The sequence below is a fragment of the Ammospiza nelsoni genome, chromosome 3 (assembly GCF_027579445.1).
Source record: "Ammospiza nelsoni isolate bAmmNel1 chromosome 3, bAmmNel1.pri, whole genome shotgun sequence".
NCBI lineage: Eukaryota > Metazoa > Chordata > Aves > Passeriformes > Passerellidae > Ammospiza > Ammospiza nelsoni.
The window spans coordinates 90,034,582-90,052,095 of NC_080635.1; the positions used below are offsets into that span (position 1 = coordinate 90,034,582).

General features: G+C 40.0%; 1 protein-coding gene across 3 annotated transcripts; it reads right to left on the reverse strand.

Moving 5' to 3' along the window:
• Positions 1 to 13: 13 nt before the first annotated feature.
• PM20D2 (peptidase M20 domain containing 2) lies at positions 14 to 17,008 on the reverse strand. Of its 3 annotated transcripts, XR_009418077.1 has the most exons (8): positions 16,529 to 17,008; positions 16,304 to 16,452; positions 12,612 to 12,754; positions 9,439 to 9,593; positions 6,968 to 7,103; positions 5,124 to 5,259; positions 2,646 to 2,753; positions 2,028 to 2,119 (listed from the first exon to the last, which is right to left on the reverse strand). XR_009418077.1 is itself a non-coding variant. In XM_059468533.1 (7 exons), the coding sequence occupies exons 1-7, from the start codon at positions 16,961 to 16,963 to the stop codon at positions 1,917 to 1,919; spliced, it is 1,329 nt and encodes a 442-aa protein (XP_059324516.1). In that variant the 5' UTR covers positions 16,964 to 17,008; the 3' UTR covers positions 14 to 1,916. The 3 variants fall into 3 exon arrangements, 1 of the variants encoding a protein (XP_059324516.1); XM_059468533.1 differs by lacking the exon at positions 5,124 to 5,259 and having other exon boundaries at positions 14 to 2,119; XR_009418076.1 differs by having other exon boundaries at positions 1,986 to 2,119; positions 2,646 to 5,259.
• Positions 17,009 to 17,514: the final 506 nt, after the last annotated feature.

The following is a 17,514-nucleotide window of genomic DNA, read 5'->3' on the forward strand; positions in this document are numbered from 1 at the left end:
AAGGACAAGAAAATTCAATCACAATTAAATTCCTTTATTAATATCAACTCATCTTTAATCAGTACTTCAATTCCATTTTTATTCCAGCAATGATTACAACAAAATGAAGACATGCTTTTAGTTCAGAGAAGTTTAATTAACTGATCTTGGATATGATGCAGCTAAGAAGTCTGAACAAAGAAAATTGAGAAGGCTTTAATACACATCAGCTTGCAGGAAACATAACACAGCAAGTGCTATCTATGTGGGATCCAAAGACTCCAAAGCAAGAAGTTAAGCAGTTCTTGCAGGAGGAAATAAAAAGCCACGTGTGCAAAGGAAATCAATGCACTAGCCTGTTAACAAAGTAGATCTTAATGAATTACAATCATGTCTGAGAATGAGCAAGGCAGACTGTAAATGAAAAGTTAAGGACAAAGTTCCTCTGACAAACCTTAGAACAAATTTCAGGTATTTAAGGATTTAGTATTTAACTTACTATCCTGGACACACCTATAGCTCAGAGTCCCACCTTCACCTGTTTCTCACATCCATCTGTGAAAACCCTTTGCTAATGAAAACAAGGATACTGGTGTAAAATTGAAGTGAATATAGAAATAAATAAACTGTAAATGCTGAACAGAATTTTAGAGTTTACCATTTAGAGACTGTTTAAAAAGTATATATGTATTTCTGAAAGTCAGTTATTCTGACTTCCTGAGGAATACAGCTTGCCTGCCTTCCTTTCCGAGGCTTTCAGAAGTACCTGTGCTTAGGAAAATGTTAATCAGGAAGTTGCTTTCTCACTCCATCTGTCCATTGACTTCTTTTCCGTGTACTCACAAGATCCTTTAACCAGTGAATCAAAAAGCATCCTAACATGTCTGGGTACACAGAACACCACCTAAATAAAACTGCAGTATCAATGTCCTTGAGAAGCAAAATAAAGAATAAATGGACTAACCACACAACACACAGAAAGGATGACTGGCAAGACTTTACAGATCTGCTGCTTAGGACATGGGAACAAACAGGTTAAAAAAGCCAGCAGTCCTCACTGCAAGCTCCTCTGAGATTACTAGAGAGACTTGCACACAACCATTTATTGCTTCATGGCACCACACTTGTAGCTTTGTCACAAAGATTTCCACTGGTTTAGATAAATTTATACACCTCCTCCAGATCAGTTAAGCTAATGCAACACCTTGTGTGGACACCTTCATTGCCTCAGAGCAGAATTTTTCTTGCAGTAGTTTAAATGTGTTGATTTAATCAAATAAACATTTAGCTGCTTTCCAATTTTGTGATCCATGACTTCTCCACGACACCTCCTAAATTTACCAGGAGGAAAATCAACACATTTCAGGACAATCAAGCTTTACAGATTGCACTCCTATTCAAACAGTCCTCTTCCATTGCTGGAAGTAACTGTTATCAAAACCAACTATATTTTCAAACATAGCCCCTTCTCTCCAGTGAAACCAGCTCATTTTTTAAAAGTCTCCATCTTGTCCCAAGAAAAGTGACTGACCAGAAATTTCATAAAAGCTTCACAGATCAGATTCAGCATATGATCACTGAATGAAAAGGGCTTATTTTAGAACAGAAAACTCCTATATTTCCTCTATAAGGAATATTAATATAGCACTACATAGAAAATCACTGACAAGGGATCTAAACACTATAATTCATTCAAAACTGCAAATTAAAGAGAACATATTTGAGATCTCTGTATGAAAATCATCACCATACTGAACACAAACATTACAGCTAGATGAAATTTCACATTTTTGAAAGCAATTATACTATTTACTTCTCCTAAAGTCCAAATTAAATAAAATCATAATTTCTTCAGTTATGTATTTATCCAGCCCCTATTGGGATTTAAATACAGCATCTCCATTAAGTCAATGCTACTGAGAATGTTTTAATCAAGTTTAGTGTGATGCACATGCTCCTTCACCAACACCAGATTCTCTTTTAGGTTCTACTGGATTTGTTTGTTCCTCTTCTTTTAGCTTCACTTCTCTAAAGTCTTCCCTGACTTCTTCTAACAGACCTGGCTTGAAGATGACATCCAGGGCTGTCATTGCCAAAGCCTTTGCTGTGCGCAAGGCGTAGAACTGAGCAGTCTGTGACCCTGCAGAAAAAAATGTAAGGGGAATTTCAGCTTAGATTACCAATATTGAACCACTTGCTTGCTGCACAAGGGATATTTTATAAAGTAAGATTATAAGTTTCAGCTTCAAGAACATTTTCTTTAAAATCTACTTGCATGAAGTAAACCTATTTTCCCATGCCTCAAAACATTTTTTTCTTTTGCAAGTACTTAATTTTCTGCTACTGACACAAACAACTAAGACTGAGGACAGGAATGTTGAATGTTCATATTATGCCCTTCAGAAAATGGGGAGACTTATAAGCTAGCAGTGTTACATTTCCAGTATTTGAGGAGTAAAAATTACTTATCTTTCAGCTCATGTTTAGAAATTCTTCTGAATATGCGGTTATAGATAATCCTTCTAATTTCTTTTTTATCTTTTAGTATGAGGAGTGGTTATCCTACCCGTATACATATAACCTCAAACACAAACCAAGAAATTCTATATTTGTCAGCTTTTTCTGCAACTCTACAATTAATGTTAATTGTTTTCACTTCCACTCACCTGCAGCTTCTGTGTACTGCTCAGTATGATTCAATGCATCAGAGCCAATATAAAAATAAGGATGAATCCCAGGGACCACAAATGTAACATTTCCAAAGTCTGTGGAACCTAGAAGCAGCACAGAGATTTTCTTAATAAAAGTGCTTAATAAAAATTTTGAATGCTGTAAGAAAATGCATGATAGACATTCTCTCCAGCCCATGTCTAAAATGGAGTATCCTTTGCCCTAGATACTAAAATAAGAACATTTCTAAGGAGCCATTATCCATACAAATATATCCTGTCATCAAGGTGTTTTTCCCTAACTAGCCATCTTCAGGAGCTGCCCTCCAGTGCACTTCTGATTAATGACCAGTTACTGGACTGCAAGGAAGATGTATCAGCATGTTCTTATTCCTTTTACTGCTCATTTTTATCAAGCATCTCCTGACAGTAAGCTGTTAGTTCAGAAACAGGAAAGCTGCAAACCTTGGGAGTGTCAGGCATTTCAGCTATTTCCCTGTTAGAGCCTTCAGAACTAGGCCAAGCAATTCCTGCTTCTCACCAGTATGCAAATATTCAGCATTCTGTAGGGGACTAAAGTAGAAACTATTAATCTTTAAACAAAAACAGATTGGGTAACTGGTTTTACCCCCACGTGTTTTGATTATTCTCACTGATGGAAATCTCAACAGCACAAGCACCCTTGAAATAAAATCAGAAGTAAACTCCAGATAAAATGCTAGGCCTTTGTAGACAAACACCTGATAGCAATGTTGCACATTTCAATGATGATTCTTTCATGCCTATCACTTTCAGTAGGTTATCTAGCACCTATCTCACAGCCTTATCTACTGAATGGTGTCATCCCAAAGTAGAAGATTCTTCATGGTAAATCATCCAAGAGTCTACAACTACATCCCAAGTGGCTTTGGCTTCTTCTTTTTCCCCCCAAACAAGAACCCACTCATTATTTGTTAAAATGACATTTCAAAGCTGGAGAAATCAATGTACCACTTATTGTGAAATCCAGGTACCAGAGGAACCATTGTTTTATATCAGGGAAAAAGAGGGATGATCACTAAGATCCCAATTAACTTTCTAGGGCCAGAGATGCAAGAATTTGTTTCTTTAGTAATGGTGTATAAAATTTAATTTTAATACATCAGGTAGCATCTATATTCGTGATACTTTATGAAGAGAAGATATTGCTAGTGCCTTAAGAATTAGTAATTAAACAATGGAAAAACACAGATTTTACTTGGAAGCCTGTAGTTATTGAAAGTGAGTCCACAGAGCCTACATTATGAGGACAAGAGTTTGCTATTTACTCTGCTTACAGATAAGGGAAACAGCAAAGCTTGTTCAAAAACATCTCTTCCCGTAAATTCAGGATGCATTTGAAGAAAATCCAACTCTTGGCACAGCAATAAGTCATTTTAATTTCCAGTAGTCGGTACTACTGATTCCTTCTTTGGTCAATCTGGACACACAAACCAGAAGTTCTGCACGCTCCAGACTAAACCAAGGGTTCTAGACCTGCCTTTCTAAGTCCCAATACACAAACTGCTGCAAAGACTGTGCTGCCCTTTTCCCTACTTCCACTTAGCAAATGAAGCACTAGAAATTTCACGGCATCATAGCTCTCAGTCATGTCATTCCTCTTAAATTTGTATCCATAGTCAATGTACTACCAATTGACATGTTATTTTTGCTGAGTAGAAGATATTTAAATTGGGTATCTTCTAGCAACATGGAGAGGCAAAATCCAGGCAGCTTTTAATAAAATTTTAACAGCTAAATCTTCCCCTCTATCAGACAAAATGTTACACCCTTTATAGGAATAAGATAGAGGTATGTTTAGAACATCAGGTGTTTGGTAATTTCCATAAAAACACCCGAAATTGTGTGCTTGCTAGACACATATTGATTGGGATTCTTTCTGGAAGCGTAAGTAATTGCAGTTACCAAGGCAATATACATAATGCAATATATATACATATACCTTTAACAGAGAAATACTGGAGTTCCAGCCTCTCAAAAATATATCCTGAAGCCTCTTCAAGTCACTGCATATTTAATGGAGTCAGTATTACCACAAACATGAACAGAGGGGAAAACACAAAAGATTCCAGGAAACATTTATATAAAATCCCAAGCTTCAAAAGTGGAATTTTCAAATATACTAGACCTTCTTAAGATCTTCTTTATCAGTTTTGTGCACAGGAAGCCAATGAACCCCATGAATACTACATTTTGACTAGATTAAGTTATCACAGGTGTGGGTGCCTCAATTAAGCCCTGTGTAACTAAGCCATCTGCTTTAGGAGATTACGGATATCCTGTAGTAAAGTCCTACGAACAGCAGAAGGAGAAACAGGTCCTGGCACCTGGTCCAAGCTAGCTCAGTCTCACAGGATGTCACACCCCCTGGCTGTGTGCCTGTGGTCTGAGGTGCTCAGGGAAGCCCTGGTGATGCTTATCTGCCTAGAGTGGTACCTGGGAGCAGAGCCACACTAATGCCCACGCAGAGGTGGCAGCGAGTGCGCCCAGCTCTGAACGACTGTTCTGCTGCACAGACATGGAGAAGCAACTGAGCTATCTTCCTTCCCTTTCAACAGAAGAAACTGACATCCTAAAAGAAAACATTGAAAACCACATGAAAACTAAACAGAAAGAGAGGTCTTGAAAAAGATGACACAAAATACTCAATCCCCCCCCCCCAGAAAAGGGTAGCATACAAAGTTCCACTCCTATGGCTCTGGAGACTCTCCTGAATTCCCACTTCAAAAATTCAGAGGAGAAGCTGTGGAGAGAAAATTCAGTAAACCCCACTGCAATGTGAGATAAAAAAGCAATTGCTCAAGCACATTTTGACATTTGACACGCAATTCAAGGACAGGACAGCCATACAGGGAGTTTTGTTTTAAGCAAGTTAATGGTTAACACTGAACATATCATATAACTTACATATGAAAGCCCTACTGCAGCTGGGTGTCTGTGAAAAGTTCACTTCAAGACCTCTGAACAAAAGCAAAATCACTGATATACATGATCGTCCTTACTACAATGGTTTGAAGGAACCAACTAGCAGAGCTCCAGGAAGTTGCACTCCAGTAAACATTTTAAGGTTCCTCAGTCTCCTTCTTTGGCTAAACAAGCAAAGCAGTAAATCTTATTTGTATTACACTGAAGAAAGTAGGAAGAAATCTGTCTTAAGTTATAATTTGTTCTTAAACACAAGACAGTGAACCACTGTTTAATTTGAAAGGGAAGTAAGAAACAGAAAAAATCCCATCACCATTAGATACCAAGAATTTCAATAGATACGTCTCCCCTACCCACAAAATGAAATATGGAGAGCTGCTCCTAAACACCAAATTTGTCCAAACTCCAAAGATAATCTGCATTTAATAAAGAGAAGTGCCACAATCAAATTAATTAAAATAACTTTTTACTGAGAACAGTATCTTCCTTCTAACAGAAAAACCTTTAGCATGAATGGAGTAAAAACGTTAATAAATACAGTTAAGATCAGTAGTGAAGGCTCAAAATATGAGCAGAAGTTGAGACTTGAACAGAGCTCAAGAAGGTAGATTCTGAAGGAATCTGTAGGAAGATTCTGAAAAAGAAAGTGTTAAGGATAACAAGAAATCCACCTAAGCATTCAAGAATTCCCATTGCTGTTACAGCTCAGAGACTAAAAAAGTTAAATTGTTTAAGACATAGTCAAGACCCAAAAGTGAACACCTACTTGAAGAGCACCCTTTGGAAAACTAATCTGTTGAACTCATGAACTAAAATTAGAGGCATGTAATTACTTGTTAATGAAAGGATTAAATTAGAGTTAGTGATAAACTTCAAGTTATAAATCTTTCCAAAAACTCCCTCTAAAATAATTGCTAGATTCTAGTATATTTGTTTATATGTAAGCTTGGAAAATGTTATTAAACAAGGTTCCTGAAAACAAAGTCTCATCCCCATTTATAGCAAACCAGGATTCTGTATTTTAAAGCCACAGAATAAGAGACAATTCATTACACATGGTCATATTCTCAGAAAGACTGCTCTTAGCTTTCTATCCCTTCTCCCAACCAAACTGCTTATTACTTGAAATATTTTCAGAATTATTATTAGAAGGTGTTCACTGCTTTGCTTACCTGTTCTTAGCTTCTACAACAAATACAGAAACGCAGGCCAGAGATATAAACCTTCTACAGAGCTTTAGCTCTGTAATCTGGCTTTTTCTTCTGTGTTTAACTTAGCTCTTATGTGTTATTTTATACACTTGAAGCTTGATGAACCTAAGTTTAAGATACAATGAAAAATGCAGATGGAGTTACCTGACAAACCATTCAAGATAGCATCTTCTGATATAAAATCTATTCCAAGCTTCTTTCCATTCTCCTTGTAAATTTTCTGCAGGCTCTTATTTGGAAGCACATTGTAGTAATCATTTTCACCACCTTTTATTTCCACCTAGACAAAAACCCCAAATCACTGTAAGTTTTTCTCCAGTGTAAGCCAGTTCAATGTAAACAATCTGAAGGCCAAAAAAAAAACCCTACATATCCAGACTTCAAGCCCAAGGCAAAACAGACATAAGTGCTAAGTTTATTTCAAAAACACAACATTCTGCCAAATATTACCCTCCATCAAAACACAGCTGATGTTCTGTTCAGTTTGCACTAGACAGCCAAATTCCAGAAGAAAGGATTTCAAAATTTTCTCCAAAAACAGGAAACAAATATTTCCTGTAACAGTGTCTAATGATTTTGCCTGCAAGTACTACTAAACTACATAGAAATAAACATAGGCTTTTATCAAACTATGTTACCTTTTTTCAGAATGCTTCCAATAACTACAGCCCCATTCATGACATGGCTTCATACAGATAAGAAATTTGAAAACAAATGAAAAAAAAAAATCTATCAATGTCATAAAGTGCACTTTCTGAACCTCTTTTCTAGATAAAGTGAAGGGGACACGATAGGAAAACAACTTCTATTGTCTCAAGAAGACTATAAAAGTGACATTTGCATATCCCATATCTATTTGTTTTGATGATCACATACATTCTTTTTACAGCTGAATTAGTCGTAAGCTTGTAATTAACAGAGCCAAGTAGAACCATCTATCTTAGCAACATAAAAAAGGTAATCTTATTGCTTGAACCAGCTAGATGAGACACACTTCCATTTACTAAAAGCAAAACAAATGAGAATGCTAATTGAGAAATCACTCTGTTGCTACATGAACCTGCTGTTTAATGGGGTAGTGGACCTAATGACCAAGAATATGGGAAAAAAACAGACAGAATACCCAATACCTGTTTTGCTTGTTTCTACAGGTGAGGTTTGCCATCAAGCCTCCCAGGTCTCTGAGCCTAGCAGCACTATCTGTAGGATAGAAGCATCACCCACAGCAAAACAAAAAGAAATTACAGGACACTTAAAGAAATTGAATGTACATGGGATCAGGCAGGATGCATCCAAGGATGCAGAGTAAGAGAAGCAGAAATGCAGTCTGGGAGCTATTATTTTTTTAAGTGTCACTGAAACAGAGGGATGTTCCAGCTCACTGAACAACACCTAAATGTCACATCCTCTTGAAGGGCCAAGAGGAGGTCCTTGAAAACTACACACTCCTCAGACCATCCTAGTCTCAAGTTCCCAGAGGGATTACAGAGCAAATAAATCCTCCTAGAACTCATGCCCAGGCTCAAGAATCACAAGGTGAGTGTAAACATCCACCACGCAAGATGGAACTCATTTAAGAGCAGATAGTGCATGATCAAGCCTTGCTTTACATGACAACATGACTGGCTCAGATGACACAAGACATGCAAGCTCCAAGTGTTTTATAATCAGCAGCACAAAATACCACATTGCTGCCTGTTACTGTAGCACCCATCTGCAACTGAGACTGGTGCCATTAGTATTTTAGTATTTTTATTACTGATGGAGTCAACCCCTGTGACACCACAGCTGGTGCTGTGCTCGTTTGGTTTCTCCTCAAATCAAGACTGGAGCTAGGCCAGGGGAAGGCCACCAAGATGACTGGGTGGAGAACACAATGTACAAGGACAGGCTGAAAGAACTTGATCTGCTGAGCCCTCACAGAACAGAAGGTTAGTGGGGGCATCTTACTGCTGTCTAGAGTTACCAGATGGGAAGGGTACAGCGAAGGCAGAACCAGACTTCTCAGATGTCAAAGTGATGCAACAAGAAGCAGCAAAGGAAATCCTGTTGGATACAACAGAATCACAGAGGGTTGATGTGGGAAAACACCTATGGAGGTCATCTTGTCCAGTTCCCCTGCTCAATCAGGGTCACCTAGAGCTGTTTTCCCAGAACCATACTGAGGCAGCTTTTGAGTATCTCCAAAGAGGGAAACACAGCAATCTCTGCAGGAAACCTGTGTCAGTGCTCAAGTCATTGCAGCATAAACATTAGGAAAACCCTTGCTCACCACGAGGTGTGTAGAGCAGTTTTTGAGAGGTGGTAGAATTTCATCCTTGGAAGTATTCAAAAGTTCACACAGCACTCAGCAACCTGCTCTCACTGGTCTTGCTCTGAATGGAGAATTAGACCAGATGACCTCCAGAGGTCTCTCCCAACACATATTCCTCTAGGATTCTGTGGCATTCTATTTATAAACCAAAGCTTTCTCTCAGGACACAAAGCAACAAAACAGCAAAAAGTGTACCAGTAATTTAGATTTACTTTGGTTAAACACTATGCAGACAAAGTAAACACTGATTTCCTGTTCTGATCTGTGTAACAGAAACACATGACAATGAATATGTTCTTACCTTGCATCCTGTGGCCATTGCTGCAGATTTGAAGCAGTTTTCAACCTTTTCTGTCAGAACAGAAAGCTCTTTCCTTGAAGGAGCACGCAAGTAAAACTCTAGTTCAGTGTAAGAAGGAATGATGTTAGGTTTCACACCACCATTTTTTATTACACCTGCAGAAAGGGAAAAGTTGTGTTGTCAGTATTAAATGCAATTGTTTGATCTTCAGCCCTCTCATTAAATTCCTGGGTCAAGAACTAAAAACATATAAACAAAAACAACAAAACATCAGCTGAACATGAAATACAAGGAATGTAAAAAATGCAGTGTGTGGACAAAGTTTCTTCATCATGTCATATTACATGTAGAACATGTACATGTCTTTCAGCACAATTTCACAGCATTCTTTGGTTAGACATCTGTTTTACATCCCAGAGTCAAGCCAAACTAGCATTTCTAATTAATCCCCTAAAATTCAATGCATTAGAGTCATAAAGTAATCTGTCTGCCAACAGGGAAAAAAATTGCTAAAAGGGATAACTTGGAGTCCAACTTTCAAATGTTTCCTCAATTAGAATGTTTCCAACTTATTTTGTGATCTTGACGAAAATCTGAACAAGTTTCTCAGCAATACTGAAACAATGTATGTATTGCAGTGCGCAGAAAGTTCATTTAATTGCTCATTTTAATTCTTCAGAAATACTGGAATGTATAACACCTGTAGCTTTAGTCACAAGTGCAGTTTGAGCTGAAAGTGCTCCCTCAAGGGAATGTGTGACCAACTACATCTTTTACCATTATGGCATCAAATGCATTTCCATAAAATACAGTAATATTTAGATATTTTGACAAGAACACATCACAGATCCCAGTTTCACATTAGATGTAACTGCACTAACAGCTAGTTGTTTCCAACAGGGTGTTTCCCTGGTCTTCTACCCTCAATTTCTTTTATGTGGAATTAGATTTGTTTTCTGTAGAACCTGAGAAACTTCTACCTTAAATGGAAATATTGCAGAAGTTACTGATGTGTGTCACTGAGGCCTGAAAAGACAGCACTATATTGTTGTAAACAGACAACAAAATATTTCTTTTGGTGCAGAAAACCCATTGAGATTACCAACTTCACCTCCAGTCTCAAATACAGTCCAAATAAAAAACAGTGTTGAATTAATCCAGTATCAGTATTTGTCCATAACAATAGGAACAGCTCAGATGAGAGGGACAGACATCACAGGAAAGGAAGCAGTAAGTATTCATGCAAATTTGAATGACACATATCCATAACAAGCTTTCTCAGAACAAGTAGCTTCATGAGTAAACAGTTTTCACTTGTCTTGTCCAGAACAATTGTAAATGGAACTGGAGAGAGTCTGAATAGGTCTACAGTTAAATTTCAATACAACTGCAATATGGACTGGACAGCAGACCTGAACTACAAGTAGGCTGCCTGCACACTGTTGTAGCACTCAATTTGTCCCTCTGGATAGAAAATCTTATTTACAACCTGTTTAATACAACTTCTTGAACAGGAAAAAAAAAATCTACATTCCCGTTTTTAAGGGGGCAACATATAGTCCATTCATAAGCAGGGAAGAAAGATCACATCAAAATCTCAGATGAACTCAAGACAATGATATTTCAGTACATGAAGCATTGGTTAGAAATTCTAGACTTCAAGCAATGGAAATTATTCCAGCTTTTGTAAGCGGGGTAACACTACTATTTTTAGAATCACTTAATTCAGCCACTGATTATACAGAAAGTCTACAACATGAAGTCTCCTACACAATGTTATAAAGAAAGCATTTCTAAAATTCCATCTCACACTCTGGCTGCTTGTCCTTTCCCAGAAGTAATTTAAATACTTCCACTTTGAAAAAACCAGGTTTATGGCAGCAGTTGTATCAACACAGTAATTTCAGTTTTGCCACTGTTCAGGAAGCATTACCTTAGAAGGCCTTACTGTTTAGGTACTTAGAGTTTTTGCCAACATTACCCATGTAACCTTTAGAAACTATAAAGAAAGCAGTATTTAGGGGTTTAGGCTTAGATTCAACAGAAAACTTAGGCATCTTCAGCCTTAAACCTGCAACACATGGGTTGCAGACACCAAAACTCTAATTATGTGCCTTGTTTTCTACAGAGAATAGGACAGAGAGGCTGTGCCTGCTGTCTGAAATTCATTTGGGCATGCTGCACAGCAGAACTGCAAATAGCTTCATCTACAGTCAACAGGATCAGGGCTCCATCCAGATATCCTGGAGAGAAATGCACACTTGAATTACATACAGCACAAGCAGCCAAGATACATAATGATCAGCTCAAAACATCTGGAAAGATTTTTAGCTCATAACAAACATTTCAAATAAACAGCTCTACATTCAGAAGTCCTGTAGAATTGGCAAAGTTTCTTATTTTCAACTTGGCAAAAGTTGTGCTGGGTGCAATAAGGAACCCTGGGTTTATAGCTATAGAGCAGCTTCCCCTCACCTTTTGAACCTTTCTCACTGTACAGGTAGAAATGCACAATGTGAAGGAGGACAAATCAAGCTTAATGGTTAACATGTCTTTCTGCAAATTGGCCTGTCTAATCCAAAGCCTACTAGATATTAAATATAAGAATACAGTGAACATCTAGTTGATTGGGCTACTAACCAGGACTATGATCTTCTGCCATCACTTGTTCTTTGTACTTCACCAAATAAACTTCATTCCAGACCACCAGACCCTTCCAATAAATGCCAGCTAATTAATGGAATGTCTACTCAAAAAGTGATGCAGTAAGTAATACCTCACTTTCTGGAACTATTTAATCTTACACCTTTGCAAATCCACACATATTAAGGAATTCAAGGCCATGTACCAAAATAAACTTTGCACTTTTTTCTTTTCTTTTTCTGAACTGCAACTTCAAGACTTAGAATTGATCTAACCTCTACCTAGGCATCGGAGTCCCCTTTCAAATCTGACCTCTCAGCCTATTTTGAGCAGTTAGTTCTGGACACTGACATCACTGTAAAAATTGCAGACAAACCATTTAAATGAAATGGTGCTGTTTCATAATATTTGAGGTGACTAAACTAATTTAGTGCTTTAGTGCAATACTTTGCAATGTGTGATATTCTATGTTAGTACTTCAGCAGCCTAAACTCTAACTTGCTGGACATTAGGTTTAAGAAAGATCTCACCATGAACTCTCCAGGTCGGTTTCATCTGCTGTCTTAAAACAGACAGATTGTTGTAGGCAAGAACAGCAGCATCTAATGCATTAACTCCTTCCCAAGGATAAGCAGCAGCATGAGAAGCTTTTCCATAGTATTTCACAGTCACACTAGGAAATAAAAGGCATTGCTTATTTGTTTCTCATTCACTGAAAAAAAAATCTTTGAAATGAAAAACGTCCTTTTGTTCCCACAAATATATGTTATTTAAATTTTGGTCAGCATAACACCAAACAATTTACCTGGCACTTGACTGTTGCATAGATAAACTATCTTTGAGTGCAAAAAAAACCCTGAAAGACTTCTAGAAAAGCAGCAGAATGGAATGATACCAAGAGCCAGTCAGGCAAGGGAGCTACTGGTAACATCATTATATAGCCTTTTCCTGAAGAGTACACATTCCACATATTAATGAAATTTCTCCTCTGCTTTTTTTATGCTGCCTGACTCTTCTGAAACTTTAAGTTAAAAGCACTCTTCTCAGAGGATAAACAAACCCTTTTCTCTGATTCAAAACTGGAAGTTGAGCGTCCTAATTCTTGTCAAATAAACTGTGTACAGTATGTAAGAAGCAAAAGCACGTAAGACCACATATAACCCATGTCTAAATAATAAAAGTCAAGTTTTATGAGTATGGAAAAGCACAGTCTCTTGTAAAACACACATTATTATGCTACAGCAAGGATCTTCTCTTCTTGCACCCTTCTAAAAAGGTGGTAGAAAGGCTTGCAACAAGGAGGAAATCTAATGCAAAGGCTATCCTCCAACTTCACAGATGTCATAAAATATTGCACCTTAACATATCCAGTAAAAATGAATGCTTTGCTTCATCCGAGGGCCACTAATATTAGCCTTACAAAGTAACTTAGTATTTTAGACTGTTTATGAGAACTGTTTACAAAAGAGGAAAACATTAAATACTGACATCTACATATAAGGTCTCACTATTTATAAAATGCACAAAACAATCTGTACTCCATATCCACTCCTTTATAGAAAAAACTCAATCTTCAAGCGTTCCTCCCACCCCAAGACACACAACCTGTCTCTTATCCAGCCTAACTTGCTTGTCCCCCTGTCTTGCACAAATGCCAACTCAACCAGTTATCCTGAAGTGACCCCCTTGTGCTCAGAACCATGCCACAGCTGCAAGTTAACACCAGCACTTAAACTCTGGAAGGAAAAGGGACACAATGCAGTGTACTGTTGCAACAGGAAACATCTCTTACTGCTCCTGCAACCCAAATTAGGCTTGCCTTTTTCTATCCCCACTGATCTTCCAAGACAATCACAGAACCCATTCTCTAGACTAAGAATTTTATTTAAAATTTATTATCATTAAGAAATGTAAGAAACTTGTCCATTAATATCCCAAGTATTAGACTGCAACCCCTCAAATCAACTCACAAAGATCCCTGGACATTCTCAAAAAAACAGAAAGAAGGCAAAGTACAGCAGAAAGTCATGCTGCAGTATTCTCTTCCAGAAGGAACATGTGTTTCTTATTAAAAGAAATTATTCCAGCATTCCTTTACTTGTACTTCTTTTGCTACACAAATGTCACAGACACTCAGAAAAACCCAAGAGATTTTGCAGAATAATAACACCCTAAGTCAGTTTAAGAATACCAGCAGAAGAATGTGGATCCTGTTTGTCCAACAATAAATAGGCTGATTAAGTGAAGGGTAATTGAGTAAGAATCAGCAAACTTTGGCATGTATCCACCAGTTATCCCAATATGTTAATCTCATTTCAGGCACAAGCCAGTTTTCAGAATTGCAGACACAGAAATAGCAGCAACTTAGTGAACACCAGTGCTTAAACTCCCTGCAAACAAGCAAAGACCAATTAAAATTAGAAAAGCTGTCTTTCTACCTTTGAAACCTCACAATTACATAAAATATGCAAACTCAGTATTTCAAGCTTTTGGAGGTAATAAGTTGTTTCACTCAGCACTTCAATTCCATGCCCCCTCCATGTTCAAAGGTTTAAAGGCTATCTAGGATTTGCATCCTATTGCAGACTCTGACCTCTTAAGAGAGATTTCCAAATCTTACTGTATCAAACTCAAAAGGCTATTGCAAGCAGAAAGACAGAACTATCATTGAAAACTACATCTTGAAGATTATAATATAGTCTTAAGGTAAAGCAAAGGCAAGTTGGGCTAAGTCTTGAAGGAAGGTGCAACAACCAATTAAGACTTTAGAAACACGAGGAAGGAAAGTAGCAGAGAACTGGCCAGGTGATGAAAATTAACCCTGTCTGTTTTACCATGTAACTTGGCATTTACAGAAGCAAATTATCCACTGGAAACAACCCTGGTAAAAGCAAAATGGTCAGTAATATCAAGCATATCATAGCACAACAAATCTGAAAACAGTTCCCAGTACAAGTCATAAATGACTGGAAAATTACTTATTTAAATAAATCAGAATTTAGTCTGAAACAGTCAAATGTAATACTTGCAAAAGCTTTTGCACTGGAGGGAGTTTACTAGTGGAGACTCTGCAAGGTAAGACCCTCTGGGATCAGGAATCACATAACAATAGAAGAATGTGACATAAAACATAGGAAAAAAGCCTGCTGGCAGACTACTGCTGGGACACTGTGGAAACAGACATTTACAACACCAAAGGAAGAACAACATGGCCTTGCAGACTGGGAGAGAAAGAAAAGAATGAAGCTCCAAAGCACTTTTTAAAAATCATATACTTAAAGACCAAGCATTTGCCCAAGAGTTGATTGCTTGAAAATGGCTGAAGAGGAAGTCTCAAACGTGCCAGCTATCTCCAAAATTGTAAGGAAACACTATGGTCCCTGCAGAAGCTGAGTAAGACCTAAGGCAATTGCACCTCGTGTAGTGTGTACAATTTTGGGGATGCACATCCAGCAAGGTGCGCTTTAAGGCAAGTCAAGTGACTCAAAGCACAAGTGAGCCAGTGCTGTCTCTGAACATCAGGGCCAATCAAAAGAAGACAAGATATAATTTTCAAAGAGTTATATGGCTGGCAGAAAAGGCAGCTGTGTAGGGTAGGACTGTTGTCCATCCTGACACTAGGGGCAAACATGAAGAAAAGACAGGTACTACCATGGATCAAAACCAAAAAGTTGGTGTGAGAGTTAATACACACAACATGGTTCTGACTAAATTTAGTATGGAAGTTACTACTGATCCAAAGTTCAGTCATGCTTAGCTGGCCAGTTATTTTCAAACCGAGGAAGGCAAACCTTCCAAACTGATTAAAAATCCATAGAGAACCACATGACTGGCATCCAGGAAAGCATAAAACAATGACCCTTGAGAGAGACCCTGCAGTTGTATCTTTAAATTCTACTTCAACAGATGGCATCATCACATGAATGCTTGCAAGAAACGCCTAGAACCATCACAACAAAAGATGGATTTTTGAGATACGTGGAAGATTATCTCAGATCAGTCAGGGATTTGAGCACTAGGCTGAACACAGCACTTTGGAAGAACGGCTCCGAGTGCCATTCCCTAACACTAACCTGGCTCCTTAGCTGAGAGCAGACACCTTTGTCTGATGGGCACCTGCAAGTCTCCGGGTTCAGCCAGGGCTAAAGCAGGTCCCCTTCTCAGGAAGGGGACAAAAAGCTAATAACAAACCATCTCTTTCTACCTGAACCCACGCACTCACTCATGCTCGGCCACGTCGGGCAGGTAAGCAGCGTTTTCTTGGGAGGGGTGCGCCATGAAAACCACATCCAAGCCATCGAACGCCCCAGCCTTGATGAGGTCTATTTTGCCTCCTCCTTGCTCTTCCGCGGGGGTCCCCAGCACGGTGATCTGCAGCACAAAGGCACGGAGAGAGTCAGGGGCTGTCAGGGAGCGCCCACCAGCGCTCCCCCGGGAGGACTCGCACCTGCACGGCCACGGGCTCCGCCAGGCTCTCCAGGGCGGCCTTCAGCGCCAGCGCGGCGGCGGCTCCCACCTCGGCGATGAGGTTGTGGCCGCAGGCGTGCCCCAGCCCGGGCAGCGCGTCGTACTCGCAGAGGAAGGCGAGGCGAAGCGGGTCCTGCGGGGCCGCCGTGCCCCAGTCGGCGCGGAAAGCGGTGCCGAGCTTGTAGCGCGGCTGCACGGCCCAGGCGGCGCCGGGCACGTCCCCGCCGGAGAAGAAGCGGGTCAGGACGTCGTGCGCCTGGTGCTCCGCGTACGCCAGCTCGGGACGGCTCCAGATGTCGCGGCTCAGCGCGCCCAGACGCGCAGCGTTCAGATCCACGCTCTCGCACGCTCGCTGCTTCAGCGCCTCCAGCGCGGCGGCGGCGGGGCCGCTCTCCGGAGGCTCTTGCGGCTTCATGAAGCCTCGGGAGCACCGATCCTCAGCCGAGCTGCACCAGCCGCCCACACCTGCCCCCCGGCGCAACACCTGCGCTGTTCTCCCTTTTAATGCCTCTCTTCGCCGCGAGGCACGGCGGGAAATGTAGTTCCCAATCACGGCCTGGCCTGCAGGCGGCGCCCAGCCGGAACTCCCCGCCCCAGCGTGCCTGGCGCGGCCCTCAACCAGCCGGCGGGGGTTCGGGGGCCCGCCCGCAGCCCGTGCCGGCTGTGCTGCCGGGGCCGCTCACTCAGTCCCCCACCCGCGGGATCGCGGAGGCAATCGGAAGGGTAGAGGTAGGAAACTCACAGATTGAAGTAAAGACAGTACCATAGGGAAAGTAAAAGCCACGCACACAAGCAAAGCAAGGAATGAATTCCCTGCTTCCCATGGGCAGGTGGGAGTTCAGCCATGCCCAGGAGAGCAGGGCCCCATCACACCTCAGGGTCACTTGGGAACACAAACGCCATCGCTGCAAACGTCCTCCCCTTCCTCCCTGCCTTATATACCGAGCATGATGTTCCATGGTCTGG